At 40.7% G+C, this 24,325-nt stretch overlaps 4 protein-coding genes across 4 annotated transcripts; 3 read left to right on the forward strand and 1 right to left on the reverse strand.

Annotated features, from left to right (window-relative positions):
• The first annotated feature begins 534 nt into the window (after positions 1 to 534).
• Positions 535 to 5,687, forward strand: LOC118116892 (cilia- and flagella-associated protein 99-like). Its single transcript, XM_047341708.1, has 13 exons — positions 535 to 648; positions 1,853 to 1,997; positions 2,081 to 2,175; positions 2,253 to 2,359; positions 2,444 to 2,621; positions 2,803 to 2,883; positions 3,375 to 3,457; positions 4,155 to 4,359; positions 4,500 to 4,641; positions 4,724 to 4,875; positions 4,956 to 5,158; positions 5,265 to 5,415; positions 5,561 to 5,687. The coding sequence occupies exons 1-13, from the start codon at positions 535 to 537 to the stop codon at positions 5,633 to 5,635; spliced, it is 1,731 nt and encodes a 576-aa protein (XP_047197664.1). The 3' UTR covers positions 5,636 to 5,687.
• A 942-nt stretch (positions 5,688 to 6,629) lies between these two features.
• si:dkey-21a6.5 (laminin subunit gamma-3) lies at positions 6,630 to 11,786 on the forward strand. The gene is made up of 9 exons (XM_047341709.1): positions 6,630 to 6,842; positions 7,792 to 7,965; positions 8,188 to 8,326; positions 8,437 to 8,525; positions 8,745 to 8,808; positions 9,454 to 9,503; positions 9,629 to 9,741; positions 10,079 to 10,235; positions 11,009 to 11,786. The coding sequence occupies exons 1-9, from the start codon at positions 6,791 to 6,793 to the stop codon at positions 11,164 to 11,166; spliced, it is 996 nt and encodes a 331-aa protein (XP_047197665.1). The 5' UTR covers positions 6,630 to 6,790; the 3' UTR covers positions 11,167 to 11,786.
• A 1,256-nt stretch (positions 11,787 to 13,042) lies between these two features.
• mrpl35 (mitochondrial ribosomal protein L35) lies at positions 13,043 to 15,373 on the forward strand. Its single transcript, XM_035168171.2, has 4 exons — positions 13,043 to 13,155; positions 13,370 to 13,538; positions 14,863 to 15,007; positions 15,099 to 15,373. Exons 1-4 carry the CDS (start codon positions 13,125 to 13,127, stop codon positions 15,285 to 15,287), a joined length of 534 nt encoding a protein of 177 aa, XP_035024062.2. The 5' UTR covers positions 13,043 to 13,124; the 3' UTR covers positions 15,288 to 15,373.
• Positions 15,374 to 17,596: 2,223 nt separating this feature from the next.
• On the reverse strand, positions 17,597 to 24,013 carry reep1 (receptor accessory protein 1). Its single transcript, XM_047341619.1, has 7 exons — positions 23,859 to 24,013; positions 21,650 to 21,722; positions 21,476 to 21,552; positions 21,218 to 21,338; positions 20,683 to 20,796; positions 20,285 to 20,447; positions 17,597 to 19,278 (listed from the first exon to the last, which is right to left on the reverse strand). The coding sequence occupies exons 1-7, from the start codon at positions 23,888 to 23,890 to the stop codon at positions 18,914 to 18,916; spliced, it is 945 nt and encodes a 314-aa protein (XP_047197575.1). The 5' UTR covers positions 23,891 to 24,013; the 3' UTR covers positions 17,597 to 18,913.
• Between the last annotated feature and the right edge of the window lie 312 nt (positions 24,014 to 24,325).

The following is a 24,325-nucleotide window of genomic DNA, read 5'->3' on the forward strand; positions in this document are numbered from 1 at the left end:
TGTCATGTCGTCCATGTAAGGCCCTGATTGGTGTTAATCGGACCCCCGACTTTTGTCACTCACCACTTACCACCCATTTTGAACCTCTGATAATCACCTTCATCACCATGGTGAACGCTAGTGGGGAGAGCTATGTAGCCAGCTATGATGCCTATAAACATTAATGTTATGTTCTTTGGCAAACTGCAGGAAAGAGAAGGAGAGGAAGACCAGCCTGGATCTTCGGCAGAAAGTAGTTCAAGACAAGAAAGTTTTGGCTGAGCAGAATAAGCCCGAGGAAAAACAGCAAGAGCTGCAAAGACTCGAGCAAATCAAGAGCAGCAAGCCCAAAACTGCTGAACATGGTAACGGTTCGAGCTGAAAACAAAATGCTCTTCTTCTTTGGAAAACTCTTCATGAATCTATAATATTTTAATACAAATATATATTTTTCCCACTTTTCTGTTGGTGATAACGTTTGTGGCATTTTCTGCAAGTGCAGATCATCTCACCACAGTTATCAATCTCCATCCGTTTTCTGCAGGTCAATGTAAAATGGCATCAGACGACGGATCTCTTGTCAAGGAGGCTACTGCGTTGCTGGATAAGTTCAGTGCTGGCGAACAGTGTTTGGATGGCTTCATAGAAGATGCTGAAAAGGATCTGCAGGTAAGTGAAGTCAAATCTGTGCCGGTTTGATCTTTTCATGTAACACCAATTTAAATTAGATTTTATTTTTTATCTTTCTACTGCAAGTTTTTTTTAAGAGAAGTAATTTATTAATAGATTTATTTGGGGGATTGGGAGTGGAGGCATGGGGGTTGTTCTTGTTTCTTTTATTTATAGTTTTCCAGAAAAAAAGACAGAACATTTAGTGGTTGTCAAACAAGATTAAGTTTGAAATACTTCCTCTGACATAGTTCCTGATTTGCAGATACCCGAAAAAAATCTGATGACTGCAGTATAAATTTGACTTTAAGCTGAGCAAATAAGTAGATACATTATTAGTATACAAGTCACTGATGGAAGCAAGACCTTTCCTCCTCCAGATCAAAATAACAGCATCTTTGTGAAGGGAGAAATGCATGATTATAACAAATGGGGGACAAAGTAGAAGTGTTTGGTAAATTGAACACTTCCTTTATTTGATGCCGTACCTGTATCACGTTATTGACTGTAAAACCAATCCCTTTAAATGACCTAAGAGGTTTTTTGGAGTAGCGCTGGAAGGGAACTGCCACTAATGTCCAGCTCTATAGCCAACCATGATGGGGTTGTGTCTTTAACCTCTATGCATCCTGTCAGTAAATAAGGGCTCTGGCATTGGCTGCCCAGTCATAGTGTTGGACCTCAGGTAAACCCAGTCCCCCTGAGTCTTTAGATTTACAAAGATGTTTTTTACCTATAAGATGTGTTTTCGGTTTGCTTTGAAGTAAGGAACCTTGGCAAGGTCACCATTTTTACAGCATTAATTTGGCCAATCATTGACAGGGGAAGTGTTCGCCAGTATTCACTATCACTCCGAAGCCTATTTATCATAACTCTATAGTTCAGTTTATAAAGCAGGTCTGATTGCTTATGAACAGTGATTCTCAGGTACTTTACATGGTCAGTAATTTTAAACGGAAGATTGCAGAGAAACTCAGGATTTAGATCCTCACTCAGATGCATAAATTCACTCTACTGCCAATTTATAGTGCACCCCGATAGCTTTCCAAACATTTTAATAAGGTCTAGAAGTAATGAGACAGATTCCTCAGACCGTGAGAGAAATAAAACTACGTCATCAGCTACTGCAAGTTTTTGTTAGAAAGCCATTTTTCAAGCACCTAATTATTCCTTCATGAACATTTCATTTGTTGTTCTTGGGCAGAACATGGATGCTCAGCATAAGAAGTTCATACTTAATGTTGTCTCCGGATGCACTGAGCACAAAAAGTTATTGGACGTAGTTGTCAACGTCTTCTACGGCCAGAATGGGAGATGGTTATCCAGAGGTGACCGGAGCCAGTTTGTCAGTAAGTTAATGAAATAAACAGGCATTCATTTTTGTTTTACTGTTGATAAAAGAACATATTTGTAACACTCTGTTGCTCCTCAGTTATCTGTTACCTCACCACTTTCGTCCTCGATGACATTGGACTTCAGCGTTTTAGCAACATTGTCAAATCTCTGGACATCAAGAAGATGCACACAGTAAGTTTCTGAACCCATCACTGCCCTTGAAGTGGAAAGACACAGCAATAACAGCTCTGTTGTGTGTTTTGTTATAGTTCCTCAACTTCTTCTTCAAACACCTCACCACATGGATACAGGAAGAGTGGAATCATATCTACGATGCTGCCTGTGTGGAGGAACAGTGGATCGGCCCCCTGCTGAGGTAAAATAGTCCTGGAAAACCCTTCTCAGACAATCACATTATTTAAAAAAAGACATGACCCGCATATGTCTGTTTGTCCTTTAGATGGCGCCCCCATATTGATATTCTCATGGACCAGCTTGATTTGAAAATGTCCTGTGGGAGTCAGGTCAAGAAAATTCCGATCAAAACCACCAAGCCCCAGGAGTTCTGTCTCACCAAACCCAAACCTCGACCTCTGCTGATGCCAGAGCTCATCCCACAGCAGGAAAAATGCAAACCGGTCAGCCTCATTCACAGTTATACACTGTATATACTTCCAATATTGGTAATCAGATAGTTTACATATGTACTGACTGCTGTTTTAACCTTTAGATAATGCTTAGGAGAACATACACCAGGCCTTTATGCTGTAGATTCTGCAGTGGCTGATTCACTGAAATCATGAAGCTTTTGTTTTGAAGGTACCAAACAGCACGTACAGGGCTCCAAAGGAGATGCAGATCATAAAGGAGATAAAACAGGAGAACCATCAGAAGACTACGGTACAACGTCAGATTTTACTATTATATTAAAAAAATACTCTGATATCTTAAAGACAAAAGATGGTCTGTTTAACAAATATATTATAATACAGGAAATTTAAACAGAGGGGGTAAGAGTTAATCAACAGCTCGTACATCCAACAGTTCGATAAAACACTGAGAAACATTATAAAACATTAATAAATATATTCTATACCAATGTATGTGGGGTTTTTGGTGTTTGGACAATTTTAAGTTTAAGAATATCTCGGTTTTACACTAATTTTGTGTTGCTTCTGTTGTGTTCAATTTCAATTCAATTTGAAGGGTGTATATTTTGAGTACATTCTTTTGTGATATTGGAGACTCTAAATTGAACATAGCTGTGAATGTGAGCATGAATGGTTATTTGTGTCTATATGTCAGTCCTGTGATACCCCGCCTCTCCCAATGCTAGTGGGGAGGCGCTTCCATATGCTGGTAAAATCTGGTGTGGTGAAGCACAATTGCAGATCTTTGAAGTGGGCTTCAACCAAATTTATGATGGGCTCTGGTACTTTGAAGAAGTTGAAAGCAGCCCAGAGGACACTATGTGGTACTGAACCAAATGCATTAGCGAGATCGAGGAAGATGACATGTAGATCTCTCTTCTCGCTCATGGCTTATTTGGTGCCAGATCATGCTAGTGTGTTGTCAACATCCAGAGAACCCTGGAATTCCAGGAATCACAACGGCAAATCACAAAACACAACAACATAAAGCTAAACACAACTTTAACTTCTACCGGAAAAGGTAGGTACCTGCTATGACAAGAGTTATTGCCTATTGAACGGAAGCATTGTTCGTCTTTTTATCAGGTGGGAAAACTAGATGGGGTGTGTCCGAATAGTCAATTTCAAGTGAGTGAAATGAACCGTAAGTAATTCAGCAGCCACAGCGGCCACAGTGCTTCCGTCCAACCTACCTTGTCATAGCAGGTACGTACCTTTTCCGGTAGAAGTTAATGTCACTGTGTTTTGCTTTTTGTTGTTGTGTTTTGTGATTTGCCGTTGTGATCCCCTGTTTTCCATTTTGATTTGCCCTTCAGGGCCACCGTAGCATCCTGCACAGGACACAATTAGAATGAACTGCAGAGAAATTTGAAAATTCGAAGGAGTTAATTATTCTTGTGAATGTTTTGATTAATGTTACTGTATAAAAATATGTAAAAGAGTTCCTTGATCGAATTTAGATTTCTTAAAATAAAAACTACACTAGAGTAATTCTGAGTGTTCTTGTGCATGTTGATGCAGGGTGGAGCGTTTGGCAGAAGGCGGAGGTGAGGTCACCTCTTTCGTACAGTGGCAGAAGAATATGCGCGAGATGGACCTTCATGAGGAGCTGGCCAAGATTGAGCAGAGGCGTCTGGAGGGACGCATCAGTCACAAGGAGGCAGCCTTTCCCCCAAAAATTATCATGGAGAGAAACCAGAAGGCCTCTCAGCTGAAGAAAGAAGAGGTCAGAAAAGACCGCACGGTGCATTAGTTTCACAAAAGCATGTCTGTTTTCTTTAAACAAGTAATTTTACAAGGGATTTACAATTATATATGAAAAATGCCATAAAATGGTACTTCTGGTTGCTTTGTTGTGTCTCGCAGACAGCTCAGCTGATGAGGGAATATGCTGAGAAGAGGTTGCAGGAAGAGAAAGAACTGAGGGACTTGGTGCAAAAAGCGGCAGAAGGACAGAATAACTCGAAAATGGCCAAAGAGAAGTTACATAAATTCAAGCAAAGTATAGGTACGCCTACACTTGTGATTTAATGAGGTTTTTTTCTCATGATTTCCTTTCTATTCTCATTGATTTCTTGTACATTTCACAGTGAGAGAAGTCTCGGAGCAAAGTCAAGTGCTCCTTCGACAAGCACTGGAGGAAGCACAGGCAGAACGTAGCAGGAAGTTTCAAACCATCCTTGAAATCCGCGCCATTGAGTCACTTCCTCACGTCAGATTCAAGTATTTTGACGACACAGAAGTGAGTGGGGAGGACGTCATTACAAATTTCACATACGTTCATTTACAGTATCTCCAAGTTAACCTGTTGTCCTGTGTCAGACTGCAGGACATGAACTGCTGGCAGAGATGTCCATAGTCGAGCTGAAGTTGCGACTGGCCCACCTGAAGGAAGTCGAGCAAACAGAGCAACAGAAGAGACATGAGCACGTCCTGAAGGTGAATCAGAAAAAGAAGAAGCTGGATTTGGAATTGGAGACCGAGTACCTCCACATGAGAGCAATGGCACAGGCTGCAGCCATCAGGTCAGGAAAAACACGTTCAGGTCTGACCTGATTATGGCAGCAGGAAAAGTATACAAGCACAACAAATAACACATACATTAATGTTATTTTATTTGGCATTTTGCAGGAAAGAGAAGGAGAGGAAGGATCTTCAGCAGAAAATTGCTCAAGAAAAGGTTTTGGCTGAGCAGAAAAAGCTCGAGGAAAATGAGCAAGAGCAGCGAAGACTAGAGCAAATCAAGAGCAGCCAGGCCAAAACCGCTGAACCAACGACAAAAGTGAGTATGAAATCCAAATCAAAGAAGAAGTGACTGCGCTCACTAACAGTTTTAGCCTTGTCTGTTTTTTGTTTGGGTTTCGATTCATTCAAAGAGGCAGTGAAATAATATTCCTCATTCATCTCCACATTTCTCTTCTTCCCAGAAAACCATGACGGCGGAGGAGATTTGTGAGTCGATGGTAAAGAATTTAGAGCAGTTGATCCAGAGGGCCTTTTAAATTTCAGACCAGGACGATCATCGGTGTATCTGCCGCCAGGAGAGAAATACATGGAAAAGCTGTGTTTCATCTTTTATTATATTGTTAATGTGACACATTTTAATGCATTAAAAGTACATGAACAATCACCGTCAGATTTATCTCCATGATGAATTCATCTTTTTCATTTTTTACAGTTTTCTACACACTTGAATGTAGTCCACCTTTTACTGCAGTTACAACATTAGTGTTACATGTTGCACCAGGGTTTGTTATGTCCTTTAAATATTGAGTTTTCAGAATTGTTTCATTTCTGCATTACACACATGTCTGTGGCCTTAGGACCTTTTCCAGCATTAAAAATGACATTTCTCAGAAGAGAACCAGGACTTTAACAGGAAAGTGTTTTTATAGTATAATACATATTAGAATATTGTATTTGTTGAAGATTGGAAATTCTCCTTCAGTCCAATTAATGTGCTCCAATCTAACAATATTGTCAATCACTTCAACACCTCTTCCAAACCTGATATCGCTGCATAAATTCAATTGTAGGAAAGCTCTTTCAAAAGCTATTTTCCTGAGAAAGTACATTCATTTAAAAATTATTATTGTTCATGTGTATTGATTATACTCAAAAATTTATAATTTATTATTTTATTCTAGTTTGATGATGTAATAATATACTTTAAATTGTAATATTGTACGTTTTGTTTATTTATATTGTAGAAAATACGATTATTTTTTAATGTATGTCGTTTATCATGTTTTTTAAAACTAATTTCTACTATATTTAATCACTAAGAATTTTACTGTAGAAAAATATTAAACATAACTCGTAAACAATCATTTAAATACCACATTTCTCAAATGTTTAAAATGCTGCAGCAGCCTCCACACTAATGACAGCACAAGGAGCAATAGTGCCCCTGCTGGCTGTTCTATGTAACAGCAAGTTATCTGCCATGAATGCAGCCCATTTTGTGCCGTTTTTTTTTTTTCCTCCAAAGCAAAATCACATGATACGTATTTTGTCATATGACACTGATGAGAGGACTGATCCCGCTGCGAGAGAGCGACTTCCACAGTGAAAACAAAGGCAGCTCGACCACTTGTCCGGGATGAGATGCTGTAGACGGACACTGGTCGGTGGTCGCACTCGATAATATCCGGAGGATGATGGAGTGTCGGGGACTTCTGCCTCTTATAGCCGCCGCTTGTTTCATGGGTGAGGTCTATAACTCTTCTATCAGCGAGCAACATAACTGATGTAACCATGAAAAACACCAGTACAGTGACTTTACCAACTAGAACCACTCTACCTAGTCTATAACTTATAATATTTAAACAAAGTAAAACACTATAAATGCGACCAAAAAAAGTGTATACGGATAATTGTGGACATTTGTTTGACAAATGTTTTCATAGAAATGAAGTCCATGAGTTGCTTTTCTTGTAGTTGTTTGGTTTTTTTCACAAGTTCCCTGAAACTTTATCATTTAAACCTCTATTTTGTTTTACTCAAACCTCAAATCAAACTTTCTTCTTATGGAGAATGTCTCTACAAATAATGTGCTGGCTTACTGGGTTTCTACTGCACTACATTAGTCTGTCTACCCTCTCTCTCCACCCAAATATTGTGATTTAGGATCAGTAGCAGGGTTACTTTCTTTTCTTTTTTACAACGGTTTGATAGAGAAATGTTGCCAAACCAGAGGAGACTAAACCGGACCAATCACATGACACCCTGGGTAATTGCATTTCATGAGTAGGATGGCTCCTATTCAAGAAAGCACTTAAGTACACGGCTAATGTGATTACTACCACAATATAGGCTCTGTTCCACTGACGTGCTTATACCTGTGGCCCTCACTTTCTCGCTGCATGGGGGGATGTTGTGCGTTAGATTTTGTGGAGTGATTTTACGATACCACAATGACACAGCTACGCAAGTAATGGGTGGAATAGGTGGATTAGGCAAACGCTCTAACCGTAAACCTGACCCATTTTCTTTCATACCTTGGTTACATGTCCGTTTGTTAGCCTGGATTCATGTTCAGTACATGTCTGAGAAGAAAGCATGTTATGTTATGTGGATCTTCTGATATCGACTGTTTACTTAAGATCCTTGCTGTTAATATCTGAAAATATGAACATAAGGTATTCCTCTCCTTCAGGCCTGGTGGGAAGCCAGACCACACTTACCCCTGCTGTGGTCAGCACCACTCTCATCGAGAATGTGACCAGTCTGACTGTAACTCCCATGATTCTCAGCAGCACGACCCCGGGCTGCTTCGCGTTCAACACTTCGACTTGCGAGCCTTGTGCTCCAGGATCACAGTACGACAACAGTGAGTCAACGGCCGTGTCATCTGACTTTAGGCCACATTCTTAGACCTTTTTTTATTGTGCAATGGTGGATCATGGAAACGTTTTATGTAACGTTTTAGAATCTTAACTCATTTCTTTTCGTTAGATACATGTCTTGACTGTCCTTCGTGAAAAGATAAATTCTGAGATTTTCGTACTTTCTTAAAGTCAAGCTTAACAAATCATTCTCTGTCCCTCCATAGACACCCTGCTGTGTGCATGCTGTTCTGACCCCGGGTTGTGTCTATTTCCTGGAGCCTGCCTGGCATGTGCCACAGGTTTTTATCAGCCACTTGCAGGACAGCAGCAGTGTCTGCCCTGCAGCCGGGGCTCCTACACAAAGTAAGGCCACAGATTATGCCACTGAACTAAACATGTTCTTATACTTCTACTTATATTTAAGTGTCTACTTCACTTGTCAATTTATTGTATATTCTACACCTACTGCACAGTTTCACTGGAAGTCCATTATGTCACCCCTGCCCTGCTGGATCCTTCAACAATAATAGTGGTGCAGACACCTGCACAAGTTGTTCAACAGGTGTGTTTATTCAGCTGTAGACCAAAACTTTATCGTTCACAAAACTGCAGTTTGCATGTTGTCAGAAACTAGACATGTACATTTAAAATGTATCTGCAGATATAATTATTAAAGAATTTTAGCCTGCAAATGAATCATTTACACACAGTTTCATATAATCGAAAACTCGGGGGGAAAACTTGCATCACATGTTTTGAGTTATGTCTCTGCTGCTTTCAGGTTTCTTTTCATCACAGCTGAGTTCCACAACATGCGCACCATGTGCAAGAGGAAGCTTTTGCAAGTAAGTTACACTTGAATGTCACCGGGTTTCAGTATTATTTTTTTTTATCTCTGCCTGTTGTGACCAGGATCAGTGTGGATGGAACTTTTTAAGCTATGTTTTGAAACAACCCGGATCAAACATCACATGTTTCCATTCCATGGCTCTGTTTGCCTGCATAGATACATCTACACTCCCACAAACACACACACACGCACACACCAACATTTCCCGTCACTTATCGAGATATGGTTACAGCAGGTTAAACAATACAGCCAGTGTTCTTCCTCCAAGCAAAGTTCTGCAGGTGGATCTTCAGGATTCCGCTGCGAGATTGGAAAAGTATTTCCTCCAGAGTGTTCTCGATTTGCCTTGGATCTAAAGTGCCCTAAATTCTGTCAACGTCTGGAGGCATCACAAGCAAAGCAAAGGAGGAGGATTGAGGAACCAGTAGTTTCCTTGGAATCCTCCCACATACTGTATCAGCTGATTTCAGCATCATATATTTCAGATTTGATTCAAAGCTTGTCACCTTTGATGAGGATTCAAAGAAAGATCCAGTGGTTACCTTTAGACTCAGCTCTTCAACATGAACGTCTGGTAACCTTGATGAAACCATGGCCTCACCAAACTCCATCCACAGCTGATCTTTAGTTTCTGTTCCAGAACAGAGGCTCTACAGACCGCTGCTAAAGACTGCACACCGTGTCGGCCAGGTAATGCACACCTGTTAAACCTAAAGCTTCAGGGCTGTAGTAATTTCTATGAGGGCCTGATGACGCTTGTAATTTAAAGCACGATTGTTTATCCAGGTGATATCTGTTTTTTTGTTTTTTGACAGGCATGCACAAGGCCCCCCATCAAACTATGTGTCAGATCTGTGGCAGTGGCTTCTTCCAGATCCACTGGGGCCAGGAAATCTGTGACGTCTGCCCAGAGAATCACTACTGCCCTGTGAGTGCTGCACCCCCCCATTGTGCGCCCACCACGTACTGCAGTCTCCAAACTTTGCACCCTCCACTCTACATCCTCTACACTCTGCACCCTCCACTCTGTAACCTCCATATTCTGAACCCTCCACTCTGTAACATCCACATTCTGTACCCTCCACTGTGCACCCTCTAATCTGCAGTCTCCAAACTCTGCACCCTCTACTTTGTAACCTCCATATTCTGAACCCTCTTCGCTCTACACCCTCTCCTCCACACCTTCCACACTCTGATCCATCTACATTTGTGTTCGAGAGTTTGAGAGATGACCCGCATGTTTGTCCCTCATATTATTTTCTCAGAGTCCAGATGTGAACCCCATTCTGTGTCCAAATGATGCCTTCTGTCCAGCGGGCAGTTTGGCTCCAGGCTACTGCATGGAGACCTTCTTCCGCAAATCAGGGGATACTTGCGAGCTGGCTCCTGTCACTATTGCTCTGTTAGTTATTGGAGGTGGAGGTAAGTAGCACCGTGCTACCAGTGCAATTAAATACTTTTCCAGATATGTCAGCAATATATCTTGCCTTTACTAAATGCCATGTTAAAGGTATTGGAATTACAATTATGATTTTCAAACTGATGGTCTTTAAAGTAAACATAATTTGCACTGCAGCGTCCTATTCTATGTAATCTGATTATATGCAAGACTTTTTCTTTTATACAAATGTTACTAGCATTAGTTTAACATTGTACTGGCTGTTAACTTCCTTTGTGTAACACTAGCACGCCTATTTTCTGCAGCTTACTGTGGACTTGTTTTGTGGAACTAGAAAACACTGAGGCACTGTGAAGTTCTACTTTTTGCATTTATTGCTATGTTTGTGTAAATGAAACAGACTGTTATGAACAGAACCTGTCACTAAATAGAGAAGTTTCATGATCAAGTTGTGTAATTTATTTTTCTTTCTTAGTTTTAGATTTATTTCTTACATTGGATAATAAGCACATTTCATAAATAACTAAGCATTGTTCTGTGAATGTATTTGATGTGTGTGACATATAACTCAGATTTTCTGAGAGGCTTTTTCTCCCTTGAGTCCTAGTAAGACTTTTCTTTTTACAAACAGGAAACTGATTCTGTTTCTGGCCTTACACTGAGAACACGTTGTTCACAAACAAGACATAATGAAGCAAAATAAGAATCATGCTCACATATCAATGCATTCTTTGTGCGTCTAATAAGCCCGAGTGTAGATGGTCATTCCATTTGTGTTTTTTCCCCCCTTTTCCAGTTGCCTTGCTCTTCATCATTTTAATGATTCTGCGTCGACGGAGAGACACTGACGGAGAACTGACTGTTGCTCGAGCTCCATTGTTATGCAAAGAGCGGCCTCAAGGTCGATACTATGGCATCCCCTGTGATGGAGAACCTGTGTATGCTGGCTGGTGACCCAAAGGACCTCAGTTTAGTGTTCGTACAGGAACGTCCCCGGTGGCCCAACAAACTGAAGTCTTATTTCCCATGTGGGTCTCCACTAAAGACAAAGAACAGACAGAGGAAGACTGACGGTAAAATCCCTGGACGGTGCTTCGACAACCCACCAGCTTTTTGTATGTTGTACATTTTAATATATTACCGAGAAACAGAAGTTTTGTGAATTCTTGTAGTTTGACACTGTTACAGTTGTTTCCCCTCAGAGATGAACACTTTCCTTTTGTAAAGTAGGTTATTGGATTATCAGAGGTATGCTGAAACGGTGTAAATGACATGCGTGCCTCCACTTGGTGGGAACGTCTCTCTCTTATGAAAGCACTTTTTTCACGAAGGTAATTGATTTATTTCGCACTCGTGTTGGTGGACTAGCGGGCGCTTCCGTTACCTTGTGTGGTTCCTCAGTGACAACGATACGTAAAGCTGTGGTTGGGGCCTTGTGTGTTTTTTAATGCGTTTGATTTCAGTACGTCATGTGTCTGTATTTTCACTGATATCTTTGCTTAAAATTTCCCTCTGCTTTTTTAAGGTTATATTTGTATGTTTTAAAAGAAAATAAATAAAAATGATTAAATGGAGCCTAATTTCCAAAATGATTGTCATCCTTACCTCCACAAGCAAAGTTATGTTTTCACCAGTGTCTGTTGGTTTGTGTTTGTCAGTAGGATTACACAAAAATATACACAAATTTCAACAAAACTTGGTGGGGGGATGGGGCCTGGGAAACACCCATTCAATTTTGGTACAGTCTTTAACATTGCAACATGAAAGTTTTTCAACATTTTCATTTAATTTTCAGGGAACAATTCCCTGAACTCAATTTTCCACTGTTTAGGATTATGATTTATGACACATGAATCATTTAGGTTATTTTTTCTTTCCTGTTGTAATAGTCAGGCAACTATGAGTAGGCTTGTTCCTCTTTGTGTTCTGATGAGTCCCATTCTATTTTAAATTGGATTACAAATTAACATTACATATTTTTTCCAGTCCTGGTTTCTCTACTTTTTTTACAGCTTCATATCTTTGGACTTTTAAAAAGTCTTTTTGAACTGTCAGTGTATCACTCAATGCTGAGAATAGATTTGATTTTTCAAAATGTAGTGAAGGCCCTTCTGTATTTTAGCCACAAAAAAAACCCAGCATAATTTATTTTACATGTAGGGTCAGCGTGTGGGAGACAACTGCCATCCAGATACACAACATTACTTCACAAACTTTTTTAGAATATTATTAAATATGAACATTGATGGTCCATAAACTCTGCCTTCACAGCACTTTAGTTTGATGTTTTGGATGATTTCCTCACAATAGTGAAGCAAACACTATAAAATAAACCTAAGTGGACACTGGAGATCATTCATCCCCAAGATGTTTATCTCAGTAGAAGACAGAAGGGATGTTTGATCCACTTATTCTATAAATAAATGTATGTATTATTAAAAAAAAGGCATTAATGATACAAAGTGGAAATTTCACATTATACTTAATCAAAGCTAAATCAAGTATTTACTTAAAAAAATACTTTCAATATAAAAAGTAAAAGAAAGGATTATCCAGGGTGACCTTTCTGATTGTGTTACATTCATAATGTTTTATCTGGTGAAGGTGAAACTACTTTAATCTGATTACTATGTATATATACTTATACTTCATGAGCTCATACATTTTATTAAAAAACGATGCATAATCTGAAAGAATGAGTCACTCTCAAATAAAAGCGTGTGGTTCGTTTACAAGAAATGTTGTAAAGCCGTCACGTGATTTAACGACAGTAATTTTAGGTAAACATTGATAAATGAAAATGTGCGGAGCTGCAGTTCCAATGGTGGACGTTCGGTGGCGATAACGCGCTGCTGTGATAAAGATTTGTCCTCGCAGGATACCGTACTTACAAGAGACTTACAGGAAAAAACATGGCCGCGGCCATAGCGAGGAGGGTGTCCGGTGTGTATCTACAATTTGACTTTCACACTTTATAACCTCGTTTGTCTTCTTTAGTAAAAGTGCAGCGTGTCACCTGTGTTTTATTGCTCTGAACCACAGGAGCGTGGGATGTAATTAATACAGATATTATCCGGGGGGGGTCTGAACAGTAGCTAACAGTAAGGTCAGAGATGTTTCCTCTCATGTTTCCCTGTTGTTCTCGTGTGTGTGACAGCGCTACTGAGGCCGCTCTCCGCCTCTCTTCGCCCCGGGACACCGCAGCTCCGTCAGCTCGCCAGCCTCATCCACCCTCCACCCCTCTACAGCTCCGCTGCTGCAGCCGCCCTCCGCGCTCCTCTGCCGGCTGCAGCCTGTCAGACACCCCGCTACCACATCCTCCAACGGTAAAGACCCGGAGCAGCACTACCGCACACAGCCACCATCACTGTCAGAGGGTTACAGTGTTATTAAGATCTTTAGAGTAAGATCACCACTCTGTGTGTGTCAACTAAGAGCTGACAGCACTTTAATATATGTATAGACTGTATGCACAAGGTAAAGGGATAGTTCACCTAAAAATTCACCCATTGTCTACTCACCACTGTCGATGGAGGGGTGGGTGAAGTGTTTGAGTCCACAAAATACTTTTGGAGTTTCAGGGGCAAACAGTGTTGCAGCCAAATCCAATTCAACTGAAGTAACTGGGAATATCTTCTTCAAACGTAAAAAAAACAAAACACAAAATGCCTCCATACTGCTCCTGTGGTGTCATCCAAGTGTCATTTACACCATGTTTTTAGCCTAAATCTCCTCTGATATCCTCTAGAGCCATGTTCACGTTCGACCACACACTGCACAAGCTCGCGCCTCTATGCTCTCGCCCAAGGGGCATGTGACGATACTCGCGATAGCTGCAGTAACTGCTGCGGGAATCAAATTTGAATGTCGGGGCTTACTGACACTTGGATGACACCACAGGATCAGTATGGAGCAAAGTGGTCGCCATTTACTTCAATTGTATTGGATTTGGCTGCAAAGCTGTTTAACCCTGAAATTCCAAAAGTGTTATGTGGACTCAAACACTTCACCCACCCCTCCATTGGCATAATGCTGAGTAGATAATGAGTGAATTTTCATTTTTGGGTGAACTATCCCTATAAATCATAAAAATTATGTTAACAGAATGGCTAATGGTTACCTTACCTTGAAAATTGCTCTGGCCGAAGCTATTGCCTGTTATGTTCAAACTAGGGGGAAGTGAGATACAGGTACGAACAGACAGGAACATATACAGTAAGTTTAATACCATATGTGGAAAACAACAGGAAGTTGTAAAGTTTAAGTTTTTTTTCGCCTCCACCCCAACTCACAGAGGTGCTGTGTGTCCTGCAGGAAATATGTAAACGGCATTGTTAAGCCATTCAGATCCAGTGTGAAATAGTATTTCTGCTCTTTACTGTAGTTTTATTAAGGTGTATTACTTTAATAATCTTAGCAGAGATGTTTTTATTTCAGGCTTAACTGAGCAGCAAAACTGGGAAACTTGCAGCTACTCACCGCAGCGAAAATGTGAATCAACAATCTCCAGCAGTATTAGTTTCTTTACAGTGAAAACACAGATACTTTTTTTCCTTCTTTTCCAGTGTAATTGACCTACGTTCTATTTAGGCATTTGAGGTTGTTGGTTATTTTAAATAGCAGTTGTTGTGCTTCTCTGTGTTGTTGCAGGGTGTCGGCTCTTGTTCCCAGTCTGACTCTGCAGCCAAGCAGAAGTCTGATCTACTATAGTCTGAAGAAGGGCAAGACAAAAACGGTCAAATCTGTCACACAAAGATTCATGAGGCTGCACTGTGGACTCTGGATCAGACGCAAGGTGCGTTAGTTTTACTGATAACCACCATAATCGCTGATTTGTTAACTACAACGCAATGGCCCATGTGACAGCTTGTTTCTTGTTTTAACAGGCTGGATACAAGAAGAAACTGTGGAAGAAGAAACCTGCCAGACGAAAGCGCCTGAGGGAGTTTGTCATCTGCAACAAAACACAGAGCAAACTTTTAGATAAAATGACAACTTCTTATTGGAAGAGGAGGAACTGGTATCTCGATGATCCATACCTGAAGTACCACGACCGGGTAAACCTCAAACCGTGATTTGATACGTGTAGAGGTGTCATGTTTTCTGTTCAAATACAATGTATTGATGTAATATACATAATAAAGTCAAATATGGTGGATGATTTGTGCTTTTGGGTGTTCTTTCAGTACAAATAAGACACAGTCAACTTTTACTTGATATTTAATGACTGTAAATTGATTTAAACAGAAATATTGAATCCAGTGGAACAATTGACAGCCATAAACCATGATGTCATCACATCACTGCTTTGAGTTTATATTTAACAATCAAGTTTAAATTGAAGTCGTTGGACATTCTGGCCTGCCAGAACAAAAATTCTTAGGATATCTTGATAAGTGGGGTTCTCTTCATCAAAAAGTCAAAGTGGCAAATTCACCAGTAAATAAGACATATGTTATTCGAATGTATGCATAGCCAACTTAGTCATAACATTTCATGTTTCTTCTGTAAAGCAATGACAAAAGATTAATGTGTAATTGTTTACCAGCAATGCATCTGAAGAGGCCGACAGCTTCACACCAAATGAATCGTTGAAGAGATTCAATTTTCCTACAAATTAATAACAAACGTCATGCAATGATGTGTATCCGTCTATGCACAAATTTACAAATCTGGTAAGCAACATGATTTTTTTCTGTTTTACTTTGCACTCATTTTAATCAGCTCCAACACTAACACTTGATAATACTAAACACAATCTGTTTTTTTCTCCATTTCTCCATTAAAAGAACATTTTGTGTGCATAACAAGTGTATCTACAACAACAGTGTGAATGACGTGTAAACATAACGGTTGTACCTGAGAAGCTTTAGTTTCAAACTTCAATCCGCCTCGAATAATACCGACACGATGATGAAAATCAAAAATCTACTGCGTGAATCCACCGGCACAGTGACACGTCGTGTAAAACGCTGCCATGATTCAGGCTCAGTGAATAAAAGTACAGGATGAAAACATACGAAGAGTCACTATGCAACAGGAACTCAAATGTAAGTTTGTTAACCTGCAAACTAACAAAACACAGTCTGGTGAGTTTCTAAAGAACAGCAGAAGCAGGTCGAAGGTTAAGATCGTCTGGTTTAGTGTTGCTCAGTGAAGAGAACATTACACAGTGATTTCAAACATGGAAAAAATAAACCATGTTAGTTTACAGTAAATATCGATTTGTTTCTTGTCCGTTTCAGCTGCAGCTGAAAGTGACGTGTTCACAATTGGCCTGAAACTGCCAAATAATTTGTGGCTTTTAAAAACCAAACAGTAGATTGTCAAAAAGAAAAAAGAAAGTCTGCTCCACTGAGAAAAACTCTTGTGGTCGTGACCTTTTTTCTTTTTAAATGTGAAACCAATGTCATTACTTCCTATTTCTTTCACCACAGAAGAAATGAACTGGAACTTTGAAATTACTCATAATAATCTGCTACTAATTTACTATGATTATTGTGTAACTTTTGGCCATTTCATTGAGCATTTAGGGCAGTAATTTATATTCTAGACATAGTGCAAACATGATTTAATGAGAACGTATATGTGTTACAAATAGTCACAACATGTGTAGAGACTTTTGATATATTTTTAAGTCTCTACTATCTTTTGATTTAAGGCTTTAATATAGAGGTAAATAACAGAATATTGTCCGCCACCGCTGTCTGACTCTTCAATAAGAACGTTTTATATTTGTTCGTTTGGCTGATTTCACAAAATCGTGATAAGATAATTCATCAGTGCAGAATTCAGCTGCTCTCAGATGTTTCTCCAGAACAGATACTGTCAATAAAACAACAACCACTCAGGTTGTTGTTTTTTTAAATCCTTGGCTTTGAACACATTCTCGAGGAGTGACCGTGTCGTTCTCGAAACCAGCGGTAGGATTCAGTGACAGTACATTCTGCTGAACAAACAGTGGACTGATGACTGGGAAGACACTCATGCACTTGCCTGCCCTAACCTGATATATAAAAACCATTAAATCATAAAGATGAGGTACACACAAACTGTACATAAACACATGTTCAATAACCCACAAACTGAAAAAAAAAGTGTCTATCAGCATGGAGCCCATTCACTCATTTCTCTTAATTCAACCTCACCTGATTGATCACAGGCGAAATACTACAGATAGAGGGGTCGACATAGGTCACTTTGGTAATACCTTATTCCAAAGCAAGGCTGCTTCAGTCATGTAGCTTTTGGCCATTCAGTATTTTTTATTTTTTTTTACTTCTTGCAGCGAAGGCAGCTGGAGTCGTCTTGAGGACATAAGAGCAGAATCAGATAACAGCCCAAACACAAGATGCGTGTTCATATATCTCAATTCACACTGAAGAGGAGACAGATGGTAGGAAATATTGCTAAAACAGGTGGAAGGAGAACCTTTTGGGGACTATTTTCAGCTGTGAATTAATACACATGCAGGGTGGTGCATCTCAAAAATAGTACGGCACTCAGTAGAACAGGTTCCTCTGCCAAGGCCCAACAGACCCCTTAAATTCTGGCAACCAAATTTCAAACACTCATAGGTATCAATATCAGATTTTTTTTTTCATCAAGATCAATTGAATCATTCTGTGAAAATCAGTGACAATGTCATAAAATCTCAGTGTTAAAGAAAGTGAAAACATTTCCTGGATCCGCCCCAAAATGTAATCGATTCTTTCCTGAACCCACACTGCCTCCTCCTGCCAAGCTCGGTGGTAATCTGTTTTATAGTTTTGGTGTGATATTGCTAATAAACAAACGCAGACAAAAACACAATTTCCTTGTTAATAAACTCCAAAGCCCATGTTCATCGCAGTGAAGGAACACGTCTGCCTGTTCAGCAACAGCAAATATCTATGGAGGGATGAGCTACTGAGGATCAGGCCTTAGCTACACAAACAATAAGTAATCACCTCCACCAAGGAGGTTATGTTTTACCAGTGTCTGTTTGTTCACTTATTTCTGGATTATGCAGAAAACGACAAAACCAGTTTCTACCAGCCTTGGAGGAGGGGTGGGGCGTCAGGGCAGGATTTGTTTTTTCACTTTATGTAAATATTTTTCTTGAGGAATAAATACTTTAGCTTATCAGACCACTTCCTATTGTATATATCTATTGTGCCTATAGGGTCTAAGAACTAGATACTCGTGAGTAGGAGTGTTTGACCTTGGCGGAGGTACGTGGTCTACTGAGTGCCATTGCAATAATTGTAATGTTGTTTTTGGTATTTTCATGTGGTTCGACAGAGAGAAAAAATATAAAATATTGCTGGATTTTTCCTTTTAATGGCGCTGCTTCATTTAGTTCACCACACCAAACAAACGGACATTACTGGTAGAACTGTATGGATGAATATCAGTTAATTCAGGGGATTGATTCAGCAAAACCATTTCCATAAACATAACATTCCAAACAGAAGTTATTACCAGTGGTGAAATACACTGCAAAGGAATCCATGTCAATGTCTGCCATGTTGGAATGTTTCCCATGCCACATTTCCAAAAACGTGAGTCGTAACAATCAGACATCAGAGCAAGATCACACATTCATTTGCACTAAACTACAATTCCACTGAAGTTAATGCATGATTCAGCTTCATCAGTGCAGAAAACCCTATTAGCAGGCAGACTATATTTACACAAGTGCTGAACCATGATGATTTATTTAGCCACACAGCGATGAGGGAATCAGTGAGTAAATCACCACTCTCAAGGGGCAGTTAGAATCAGGCAGCAGCTGGGCAGCCACGGTGACGAGGCGAGATACCTCAGGAGCCTTCCTCTTAACCAGCCTGAGCTGCGGGGAGCTCAGCCCTGCCTGCGCCTCCTTCCCCACCTCCTCTGACTGCTCCGGAACTGGGGGAGTGGGAGGTGAAGAGGGCGTGGAGGGCGGGGTGGACTGGGGCGTCAGTGAGAGCGTGAAGGGTGTGGACTCAGACTCAGAGGGTGAAATGGTCTGGGACAGCGACTCCTTGGAGTCCCATTGGTCCAACCCCAACATCTCATACTCAGTTACGTCAAAATCCTGCCCTGCACCGCGAAAACAGAAAAGGTCGGTGGAAGGGTGAACAACGTGTGAATCCTGTGACTGATCTAATGAGTCAAAGGCTGTTTGTTTAATTGCTGTAGTGCGGCAACAGATATTGGTCAGTTGGGATTATTATTAGGAAACTTCATATGACAATGCATCATCATTCTGAAGGCCACAGGGCAGAGGCCAAACAGGAAGTGGTGATAGGCAGAAACAACCAGTGCTGTCCTGATTATGTCTCTGTTCCTTTTCAGTGTCTGTAAATGTATGTCTACTTTTATTATGTTATCTAGTTTTAGTTTTTTTTCCCTATTCTGCCATTTTTTGCAAATAGAGGACATTATCTTTTGAATCAGACCTGCTGTTATGTTCCTATTTGTTGACAATAAGAAAAATATAGACTCATACCAGATTTGTCCTTAAATTTGAGGGTTTAGGGCAGAGAATGTTGCACAAACTGTCATTTGTAAAATATGGGCTACACAAATAGCAGGATTCCCTTTCTCTTCAATGTACAGCTATCTTCTGTTCGATATTAATAACTGTGTCTAAATGTTCTTTCTAATTCTATTCACAATGGAGCAATTATGATCTGAAAAATAAAATACAACAGCGAGACCCTGACGAAAACAAACAACAACTGTTTTCACATGATGTCGAACGAGGAAGAAGTCCCTGCAGCTACATGTGAGTGTTATCACAGGACGGTTAGCCCGGCAGGCCTCTGAGGCCGGGCCTGCTCCAAACAGGAAGACAGGAGAGAGGGCAGGGGGCCACTCAGGAAAGCAGGGGCACTAAACAATATCTGTGGGGTTAAACAAGCTCGAACAGGAAGACAGAAATCGACATGATTATGTGTGTGACGCAAACCTGGCAGGCCCTGTTATTACATCATAATGGCCCTCTCGTAGCTAAAGTGCTGAGAGAACAGGCATCATCTTACCACTTTTTTTATCAACACAGTTTTCATCTTGTTGGACTTGTTGCTTTTTACCGCCTCCTCACCCTTGTTGTAGCTCTCCGACTTGCTGCGCATCATAGTTCTGGTCCGATGCTGGGCTGCTTCGGACTGTGTGGTCTCGGGGCCGCTGTCCACGGGGTCCGACTGGTAGGAAGACAGATCCTGCATGCTGAAACTCCTCAGTCTGTCTGACAGGACACCTTGGCTCTAGGACAGGAAACACCAGGTATTTGTTTTAGCATCAATGTGAGATGTTTAGAGCATGGATAATTTTAAGAGCATTAATAATTGAATGCTGGCATCAGGCTACTTTAAAAACATCACTCAATAGACCTGCTTCATTATACGAGAAGCAAACAACATTATCATCCATTATCTACAAAGACCCTCCACTGTACCCCCCAGGTCACCACACTACAAAAATGTCCAGACTCTGCATTACCTTTGTTGCAGCCATGACGGCAGCTGTGGCCGCAACGTTTAGCCCCTTTCTCCCATAATGCACCAGTGTGTCATAGCTTTTGTCCTTGGCTTGGCAGATGTACTCATCGATGTCCTGACACAATGACAAACAAATCACATGATGAGCACATTTATCTCTCATTGTAATGTGCGATTCATTTCATGCAGTGTTGACCGGGCCTTTCCGAAACCGCTCGACTTGCATAATCAAATTCTCTGACTTATGAACCTCACAAAACATGATCGTCTGTTTCCTGACCCACACGTAGAAGGAAAGAGAGAGAGATGGAAGAACACAGTGACACTTCCTCTCCCCCCACCCCCTCCCTGTCCAGCAAACACAGTTTTAACAGCTAAAGTGGAAAAGTGAATTAGCACAAAGGCACTTTTGTTCTCCGGACTGCTGCAAAGCATAAAATTAGTCACAAACACCAGAGAGGCTAACTCAGAGCACAGACTGAATATTTTCCCTGAAGTTTTCTCTTGAAGTGCGGCAACAAAGGAAGACACTTCACCTTTTCTTTTGAGGAAAGAGTGGGATGAACAAACTTCCTGTATAGCACGCTAGAGCCTTTAGTGTAAGGGGACAACAGCCACACCACAAACGCTATCTTCAGCTCATAGTAGAAAGGAAGCCTGGAATGGACACACAGAATGGCGGCAGAACAAAATGATGTTATATGGTTTCTTTATGTTCGTGACACAACCATGTTATGTGATAAAAACACAGTAGTTGCCACGGCCAAATCCATTTAACATCTGGCGTCACTTACCAACAGACAAACATATCCGTAAATACTTCCACAGTCGTGAATAGGGCAAATATTATCCAGTACATCATCCATTTCACCTGTAAAGGGTAAAAGAAATGATTAAAAAACAGATTGTAGGATCCTATTTTTAATATAATTAAATAATAAAATACTGTATATAAATGATATACTCACATATTCCTTCACATCTTTTGATTTCACAGCTTTGTAAGAGGAGTACGCTGGATATAGCGTCCCAAACACAAGTCTGAAAGACAGAGAGTAACAACCATCAAGTCCAGAAACAAAGACACTGCATCCCGACAGATATTTAAAACATAAAACCGAGACGGATTCAAATATAATTAATTGTGATGTGGACAATATCATTTTCAAGAAAACATCACTGTGGGATATTATGGATAAATTGAGAACGAGGTTAATTTTTCTGGTTTTACTGTCCTGTTACTGAGGAAATGAGAGACGTTCTTGTGGGTAGAATGTCCTCCATTTGTCCTGATTTCTTTTGGTTAGATGATTATAATAATAACTGTATTTACAGAGCACTTTTCAACACAAAATACTGTACAACAAGACAAATGATAATGATAATAATAATAATAATAATAATAATAAGCGAGATAAAAGAACAATAATAACCTGGCCCCCCAGGTAAACCCAGGAATGTGGCTCCTGAAAACAGCATGTTTTTAGTTGAGACTTATAAGACAAGGCAGTCTCAGACCACCTTGTTTCCTCAATTCTGAGGTTTTGCGTTGTGCTTCTTCTGGTGAAGTTTTGTTAAAGCAGATTTTAAGGCAGAATGTTATGTTGAAATGAAATGAAATGTTGCTGCAATGATGCAACTTTATAAACCCATGAGGGTCGGGCTCTTCTGTGTGCATGACATAAAAAAATAAAGAAACAATCAAACAATTATCATGTATTGGATTTTCAAACTATGCTCTTGAAATAATATAGTCAATGTCTTTTTCTATTGGTCATTGAGTTCATCACTGTCTTTTCTGTATTTGAGACAAGTAGTTGACTTTGTAAATGTGTCATTGTGGAGTTTTTTTGTTTCAGTGCATGTATTTATACAGTGCAATTATTTGACGAGTCTTCTAAGCTGCACATTTGATACAATGGCCAGGTTGACAGGTGAGATGAAGGTAAATCAGAAAACGTGCTGCAGCTCTTTCCTCCTATGAACTATGAACTCAATCATGCATTAAGTCACATTTCTGCAACCGGCTGCACATGATATCCAGGTGACATGAGGTCAGATTTGCCCTCCATGGGGTTTCCTCCCTTTTCTTTACATTTCTATTCCTGTGCCGACACCTGTGCTGCAGGGAGACATGCACCCTAAGTCCCACAGTCAGGCAACAGCTGTGAGTGGTGACCTGCTCATGTTACAGAGCCACATCGTGTTGCAGCACCGAGGCCTGGAGCAGCTAACTGTGCTCTCACAGACTTTAGAGACAACAAGGACACTCGAAAATAAACGTAGCAGCTCTGCACTACAAACCTTAAAGGCTTCTCTTGGAGATTTAAACCTAAACGGGACCCGTACGAGCACATTTTACACAGCCAGAGCAAATCAGGCACAATTTAAGTAACAAGATCTTGCAGTCTAAATTTAATTACCTCACTATTTTGAGGTTGGGCCTTGCTGTTGGTACACTTCACACGGTCTGCAATGGCGCTGCTGATTCATGCTTTGAGCAGGTAGATATAGATACTGTAACAGATGTGATCTTATTGTTCAATCTCTGCAGCCATAAGGGGACATATTGGGATATATTCTCATGTGTTATGACATGAACAACTCTCGCTGTGTAACCCGAGAAGGCAAGACCCATCCCTTTTGTTTTTCTTTTCCAATATGGGACATCAACAGAGGATATAGCTCCCCTCACAGACCTGCTCCGGCCGTTTTACGCTTCTAAGACGCCTCTGATTTTTTTTCCTGCATCTGACTCATATATTAGCATGTCATGGATGATAAGATTTTTTCCCCTTGCCCACCACGTCAGTTCTTTGTCTATCTTAAAAAAGAGGCACTTGATAAACACAAAGCGTGTCAGGCTGCTGAGCGCTGTTTAGAAGCTCCACAGGCCCGGAGCAGCATTCCTGCTCAAACAGCCAAGTACAATCCGGTGGAAATCACACTGTGGTCGAGTCAAAAAGGAATCTGCTCCCCTCACACCCCGAAGAATGATTCTGCTGGAATTATTCACGGGATTAAGGTGGAGGCGGCTCGTAAAGCGTGCAGCTCCATGGAGCGGCTCCAACACCTGCGACGAGCAGGGCTGAAATCCATCACTACAGGCAGAACATATGTTGTGGAATAATCCTAATTATAAAAATAATAATAATAATAATAATAAAAACGACTTACACCACAACTCTAGAGATGATCCAGGAGACCATTGCGCTGGAGAGGCGACAGGACGCGCTGTCTGCGGGGAGGAGTTTCCTCCAGATGACAGGCGCGTCCAGGCGGCTGCGTCCGGACGCACACAGGCGGCAACGTGATGCAGGATAAACAGTAAGTGAGCGGAGCGCGGCTGTTGTCCATAGATGGCAGTGTTGCATTGCGCAGGCGACACTTACACCCAGCACGAAGAGGAGCCTCTCAGGCAGAGATATAGGATCTATGCAGGGCCTGATGGGCGTTATTGACAACCGATTTATTTACCTTTGGACCCCATCTCACCCACCCAGCAATCCCATGACGCATCGTGCACCAGTACAAAGGCAGCATTGTTATTTGTCCAGACATCCAGGGAACTAATCAGAGCACATACAGCTACAACACCACTACCTGTCCCCAAGTTTTTTAAGTGTCTCTGGTTTAAACATTTT

This window comes from Hippoglossus stenolepis, chromosome 10 (genome assembly GCF_022539355.2).
Source record: "Hippoglossus stenolepis isolate QCI-W04-F060 chromosome 10, HSTE1.2, whole genome shotgun sequence".
Lineage (NCBI taxonomy): Eukaryota > Metazoa > Chordata > Actinopteri > Pleuronectiformes > Pleuronectidae > Hippoglossus > Hippoglossus stenolepis.

What these genes read in the sequence shown, in the direction of transcription:
- mrpl35 (XM_035168171.2), top strand. Translation starts at nt 13,125, where the DNA reads ATGGCCGCGGCCATAGCGAGGAGGGTGTCCG. An exon ending in CATAGCGAGGAGGGTGTCCG is followed by an intron (nt 13,156 to 13,369) that starts GTGTGTATCTAC and finishes TGTGTGTGACAG; the next exon opens with CGCTACTGAGGCCGCTCTCC. An exon ending in GACTCTGGATCAGACGCAAG is followed by an intron (nt 15,008 to 15,098) that starts GTGCGTTAGTTT and finishes TTGTTTTAACAG; the next exon opens with GCTGGATACAAGAAGAAACT.
- reep1 (XM_047341619.1), bottom strand. Translation starts at nt 23,890, where the DNA reads ATGGTCTCCTGGATCATCTCTAGAGTTGTGGT. An exon ending in ACGGATATGTTTGTCTGTTG is followed by an intron (nt 21,339 to 21,475) that starts GTAAGTGACGCC and finishes TGTCCATTCCAG; the next exon opens with GCTTCCTTTCTACTATGAGC. An exon ending in GTCGGAGAGCTACAACAAGG is followed by an intron (nt 19,279 to 20,284) that starts GTGAGGAGGCGG and finishes TTCGCGGTGCAG; the next exon opens with GGCAGGATTTTGACGTAACT.
- si:dkey-21a6.5 (XM_047341709.1), top strand. Translation starts at nt 6,791, where the DNA reads ATGATGGAGTGTCGGGGACTTCTGCCTCTTATAGCCGCCGCTTGTTTC. An exon ending in AGCCGCCGCTTGTTTCATGG is followed by an intron (nt 6,843 to 7,791) that starts GTGAGGTCTATA and finishes CCTCTCCTTCAG; the next exon opens with GCCTGGTGGGAAGCCAGACC. An exon ending in AGGATCACAGTACGACAACA is followed by an intron (nt 7,966 to 8,187) that starts GTGAGTCAACGG and finishes GTCCCTCCATAG; the next exon opens with ACACCCTGCTGTGTGCATGC.
- LOC118116892 (XM_047341708.1), top strand. Translation starts at nt 535, where the DNA reads ATGGCATCAGACGACGGATCTCTTGTCAAGGAGGCTACTGCGTTGCTG. An exon ending in AGCAGGAAAAATGCAAACCG is followed by an intron (nt 2,622 to 2,802) that starts GTCAGCCTCATT and finishes TTTGTTTTGAAG; the next exon opens with GTACCAAACAGCACGTACAG. An exon ending in AGAACCATCAGAAGACTACG is followed by an intron (nt 2,884 to 3,374) that starts GTACAACGTCAG and finishes GCACAATTGCAG; the next exon opens with ATCTTTGAAGTGGGCTTCAA.